Genomic DNA, 6,008 nt, shown 5'->3' on the forward strand with positions numbered 1-6,008 from the left:
TTTGGAGAGTTGAAATGCACCTTTTTAGTTGGAGGACATGAGATCTGGTGATGGCTGCAAATCTCCTCTCAAGGGTAACCCAAACTGCTCTTGCAGTGGTGGAGCCAACAGTTAAAGGGAGGACCTGCTCAGATAAAGAGGAGATGAGCCAGATGTGACATGTCCTGTCTTTCTTGAGCCATTGAGAGTGAGCTGGATTGACTTGGTTATTGAGCTGAGGGGGTGGACATGGCTATGAGCCATCAACAAAGCTGAACATGTCATAGTGTTGGAGAACAAGGGTGAGCACGTCTTTCCAGAGCAAATAGTTATCTTTGGTGAGTTTGAGTGGGAAAAAGTTGGAGACATGGGTTGGGGAAATCGAGGAAGGATCTGAAGGTAAGGGAGAAGAATTGGAGGCATTGGAAACTGGGTTAACCATGGTTGAGGAGTTTAGAGAGAGTGTTGGGTTTTTGGATCAGTGCCGTTAGGCTAGTGCTCTGATACCATGAAGAAACAGAGCTAGAGCTGGAAAGATAATTTGATGAGAAATTATATTGTATTGAATTGACTCAAATTACAATGAATAGTTACATATATTTATACAAGCTATAGAGAATTCTAGATTGGTGTAGACCCTATAGACCCTTTGAAATACTTTCACTTGTGAATGCATAGTACTGTACAATATGAGTCTTGGCAGCACATGTGAACGATAAGCACGCATATACTTTCTGATCAACGTGGCATATGTGAAAGATAGGCATGCTTGTACTTTCTGATAAGTGTTGTTGGCTGTATGTTGGGGATTGTGTTCCTTGTGTGCATCTACATCATTGGTCATGTGTTCATGCTGGTATAGATTGATCATGGTGTTATTACAAAAACCAAAAACAATCACATCTGAAAAAGCCAAAAATTATACAAGGAAATCTTTGTTTTGTTCATACTTAGAAGAAAAAAGAGTCTAACTAGAAAGCACTATCATTAAACTATTAACCACAACACGCAAAATGACCGGAAACAGTACGTAGCTTCTAATGGCCTGGATAGACAATCATTGGAAGAGGGCTCATAGATTCTCTGATTCTCAAGTAGTCTAAGCATTGAGAACAAGCAATTCACCACAAGTTATCATACGTAATGGCTTGGACAAATGCAGACTTTGAGTTGAGAGGAGTTGAGAAACTTGTTTCATTGTTGGACGAGATTCTGGTCTGGAATTCAAGCATGCAAATGCTATCTTAAAATGAGAAAGCACTTCCCCTGCAACTTGATGTGAAGGAGGGGAAATGCGCTGGTCCAAAAACTCCATAACCGGCATTTGATGGGCAGTTGATGATGATGATGACACCAACGATGCCTGTGGTAATAAAGATGCGAAGATATCTCCTGGATGCCTTCCCATAATTATTTCCAATGTTAATACTCCAAAGCTATAGACATCACATTTCTCATTTACTTCCATTGTATAAGCGAGCTCTGCGCCAAAAAAGCTCATTAAAATGGAGTTATCAGTATTTAAAACAATGTTAGTTAAACAAGACAATGCTGAAGAATTGCTTATCCCAATTACATGTTCAAAGTCTTTAATTGGTAAACATATTCAGTCACTACATACAATAAAATATTTGGCGACTAAGTGGTGGAAAAATGAAACCTTAGATATGCTAGTAAGGCATGAAAATAATCATTGGCCTAAAATAAAAGCATAAAGATTTTGAGTTAAAAGAGAACATGGGAAAACAATATTTACCTGGTGCCATATAACCATATGTGCCTGCAAGGGCAGTCCAATTAGCTGAGTCTGGGTTTAAGAACTTAGCAGTGCCAAAATCTGAAACATAGGCCTTGTATTCAGAATCCAGCAAAATGTTTTTGCTCGATATGTCCCGATGTACAACTGGTGGCAAGCAATCATGGTGCATATAGCACAAAGCATTAGCAACATCTTTCACAATATTAAGCCTCTTACTCCATCCCAATTCATGAGCTTCATGATCACTGCTCAGCATTGCAGTCACGCTACCCCTTTCTAGATACTCATACACCAAAAATGAGTGTCGCTTATGTGAACAGAAACCATAAAGCTTCACAATGTTTCGATGTCGCATCTCAGTGAGTGCCCTGATTTCATTCAAGAATTCCTTCTGAACATTATTGTCATCACTGCATAGCAGATGGAGTTTCTTCACAGCAACTATATTGGAGGATGACAAATTTGCTCTGTATACACTCCCATGTCCTCCCTTTCCGATGCAGTATATGGAATCAAAATCTTGTGTTGCCCTTATGATTTCCTCATACATCTTCTTTCCATCATAACCTAATATGGAAAAACAAATTTCTTCATGCGTATTGGTTTCTTCCCCATTTCGGTGCGTCTTCTTTCTTCTAATCACAAAGACAATTGCGAAGATAGCAGCTAGAAGTGCAAGTGCTGCTAGAAGAGAGAATGTGATTAGAAATTTCTGTTTCTGGTGCTTTCTAGAGCTTTGTCTATTGCAGAGTTGCAAAGCTCCACCCTCGCCACACAAGCCCTTGTTCCCTTGCAATGCTTCTAGGGGAGCATCTTGAAATGCTTTGCTGTTAGGAAGTGGACCTTCCAAGTCATTGTAGGAAATGTCGACGGATGACAAACTGTGCATGCCTTCAAAACTCGCTGGAATGAAACCAGAGAGATTATTGTGGGACAGATTCAGCTTCTCCAAACTGCCCATATTACTAATCTCTGATGGTATCTTACCAGTAAGTGAGTTGTGACTTAAATCTAGTTTGGAAACATGATTTAACATCCCCAAACGAGATGGAATTCCTTCTCCAAACTTGTTGTTGCTCAAATTCAAGTGGTTTAATTTGAGGAAGTCACCTACAAAGCGTATAATCGACTCATTGAATCTGTTTGTGGATAGATCAAGATATTCAAGATTAGCCAATGATCTAAATTCGGAAGGTATAGGACCAGAAAGTTGATTTTCATTCACCCTCAACTTCACCAAAGAAGTCAACCTCCCAATTTCCTTTGGAATAGTCCCATCCAAATAATTAGAAGAAAGATCGAGTACATGAATTTGGGTTGCATTGCCAATATCAGGTGGTATGCTACCAGTAAGGTTGTTCCCTGCAATTAGTAGGGTTCTCAACTGTGGGCATTGTCCCCAATTGTGTGAGACTTCACCATAGAAGTTATTCTTGCTCAAATCTAAATAATCAAGATTCGGATAAACGCTGAAGCCTTGTGATATATTGCCTTCCAATTGGTTCCCATCAAGACGGAGTCTGATTAAGCTCGTACAATTTTTCAAGCTTTTGGGGATTGGACCAATCAAATAGTTATTGGTTACAGAAAAATTGCTAAGAGATCCACCTTGGCAAAGGTTTTGGGGTAAGTAACCAACAAACTGATTATCACCCAGTTGTAGTTCACTTAAGTTCTTGAGAATTCCTATTTCTTGAGGGATTGAGCCAGAGAGTTGGTTGCTCATGAGGTTTAAGATTTTTAAGCTGCTCAGGTCACCAAATGAAGTGGGAATGGAACCACTAAGTTGATTGAAGTTTAATTCCACAGTCGTGAGGGATTTCAAGTGGCCTACCTCTTTGGGAATAGTGCAAGAAAGCTTATTTGAAGATAGACGGAGAATTTCAAGATTCCTCACATTACTTAAGGATGTTGGGATTGAGCCATTTAGTTGATTATGGACGAAGTCTAGAATGAGAAGAGATTTCAAGTTCCCTATCTCTTTAGGAATAGTACCAGAAAGCTTATTTCCAGAGAGATCGAGAAAGGTAAGATTTGTCAGATCACCAAATGATATTGGAATTGAACCATGGAGTCGATGACCAGACAAATCTAGGTATACAAGAGATCTCAAGTGCCCTATCTCTCTAGGGATAGTTCCTGAAAGCTTATTTATAGGGTTAAGGTCTCTCATATTACCATTGAGCTGATTCATTGCCAAGGATAGTTTCACATTCCCTTTCTCTTTCAGATGAAAACTAGCAAGTCTATCTGTATACCAATATCGAAGAGTGTTACTAGAAAAGCTTAATTTCTCTAGAGACTTCAAATTTCCTATTTCTGAGGGTATAGATCCAGAAAGTTGATTGTTGTCCATGAACAATGTGGTTAGCCCTCTTAAGTTTCCAACACTTGGCGGTATTGGACCTGTTAAATAGTTGTCACTCAACACCAGCACCTGAAGGGATTTTATATTCCCTATCTCACTGGGAATGAGGCCAGAAAGATGATTGTTGAACAGGTTCAATATGGTTAGCCCTCTTAAGTTTCCTACACTTGGAGGTATTGGACCTGTTAAATTGTTCTCATTGAATGACAGCATCTGAATGGATTTCAGATTCCCAATCTCGCTGGGAATTAGGCCAGACAGTTGATTCAATCGCAAGAACAGTAAAACTAAGTTCTTCAAGTTTCCAAAACTTGGAGGGATGGGACCTATCAAATGGTTGTCATACATGACCAGGTGGATCAAACTAGATAGATTTCCTATCTCTGGAGGAATGGCACCAGAAAGCTGATTTTGATGGAGATACAAGTAGGTCATGTTGGTGAAATTACCCAGAGAAGCCGGAATAGACCCTTCTAGATTGTTGATGCCCAGACTAAGCTCATAAAGATACTTGAGTTGGCCTATTTCTTTGGGAATTGAGCCATTTAACTGATTTGCATCTAGGTGCAGGGTTTCAAGATTTGATAGAAGGCCAATTTCTGGTGGGATTGTCTCGTTGATCATATTATAAGATAGATTAAGATGGATGAGTTTGGAGATGGAACTGATCAGATGTGGGATGGGACCAGTCAAATGGTTGTCATCCATGACCAGGTGGATCAAGCTAGATAGATTTCCTATCTCTGGAGGAATGGCACCAGAAAGCTGATTTTGAGAGAGATACAAGTGGGTCATGTTGGTCAAATTACCGAGAGAAGCTGGAACAGACCCTTCTAGATTGTTGGTGCTGAGATCAAGCTCGTAAAGAGACTTGAGTTGGCCTATTTCTTTGGGAATTGAGCCATTTAACTTATTTTCATTTAGGTGCAGGACTTTAAGATTTGATAGAAGACTAAGTTCTGGTGGGATTGTCCCAGTCAGATGATTAGAAGAAATATCAAGATAGATGAGTTTGGAGAGAGAACTGATCTGAGGTGGAATGGTATCAAAGAATACATTCAGGCTGAGGTCAACATATTCAAGATGAGGGAAGGACAAGAATGGAAATTCATGTAGCGTACCTTGTATACCAAAATTGGTAAGGTTTATCCGGTTCACCCATCCATCTCTGTTGCATGAAATACCAGTCCAATCATTGCATGGGGTTGATGAATTGGTGACTCCGCCAGGAAGGTAAGTCCAGGAGGTGAGATTATTATTCTCAGTTCGATTCAGAAAGCTGGCTTTCCATCTGAGAAGACCTTCTGCTTCAGTTGAATTAGCAGAAGCAAAAGCAAGGTATGGTAACAAGGAAAGCAGCTGAACATAGAAGATCAGGGAGGCTGGAGAGCATACTTTGTGATTATAAGGTGAAGATCTCATGGCTTTCGTTTGTGGGTACAGGATTGTAGTTCAAGGCATTATTTATAATGCCACTTGCAAATTTTCTTCTAGCACGAATAATTAAATATTTGCTTGTTTCATGCATATTCCATAGCATAACGCACTAGCCTGATAAAACTATAATTTCATGTAATTCGTCTCCAAGTTCAATTAAAAAACAATGTAATTACTAATTACAATATGAATAACGTTTGGTGGGGGCCCGGGGCGTGTCACAGGTTCACCCCGGTCTCCACTCATCACATTTTTTTACATTTTCATGATTCACGTTTGGGAAAATATTATTTCCGTCCAACAATTTCAACTCTCTTTATGATGTCTATTTCTTATTATAAATTATTAAAAGGGTGCGGCTATTGTCACCTTACAATTTTCTTAGTTCATCCTACAAATATTTGAATTATTGAAAGACTATATTACCCAAGTGCAAAATGACTAATAAGTACACTAATTTTCTAA

General features: G+C 39.3%; 1 protein-coding gene across 1 annotated transcript; it reads right to left on the reverse strand.

Moving 5' to 3' along the window:
- Nucleotides 1–881: 881 nt before the first annotated feature.
- Nucleotides 882–5,587, reverse strand: LOC112180341 (probable leucine-rich repeat receptor-like protein kinase At1g35710). Its single transcript, XM_024318872.2, has 2 exons — nucleotides 1,736–5,587; nucleotides 882–1,461 (listed from the first exon to the last, which is right to left on the reverse strand). The coding sequence occupies exons 1-2, from the start codon at nucleotides 5,526–5,528 to the stop codon at nucleotides 1,079–1,081; spliced, it is 4,176 nt and encodes a 1,391-aa protein (XP_024174640.1). The 5' UTR covers nucleotides 5,529–5,587; the 3' UTR covers nucleotides 882–1,078.
- Between the last annotated feature and the right edge of the window lie 421 nt (nucleotides 5,588–6,008).

Source organism: Rosa chinensis, chromosome 7, assembly GCF_002994745.2.
Source record: "Rosa chinensis cultivar Old Blush chromosome 7, RchiOBHm-V2, whole genome shotgun sequence".
NCBI lineage: Eukaryota > Viridiplantae > Streptophyta > Magnoliopsida > Rosales > Rosaceae > Rosa > Rosa chinensis.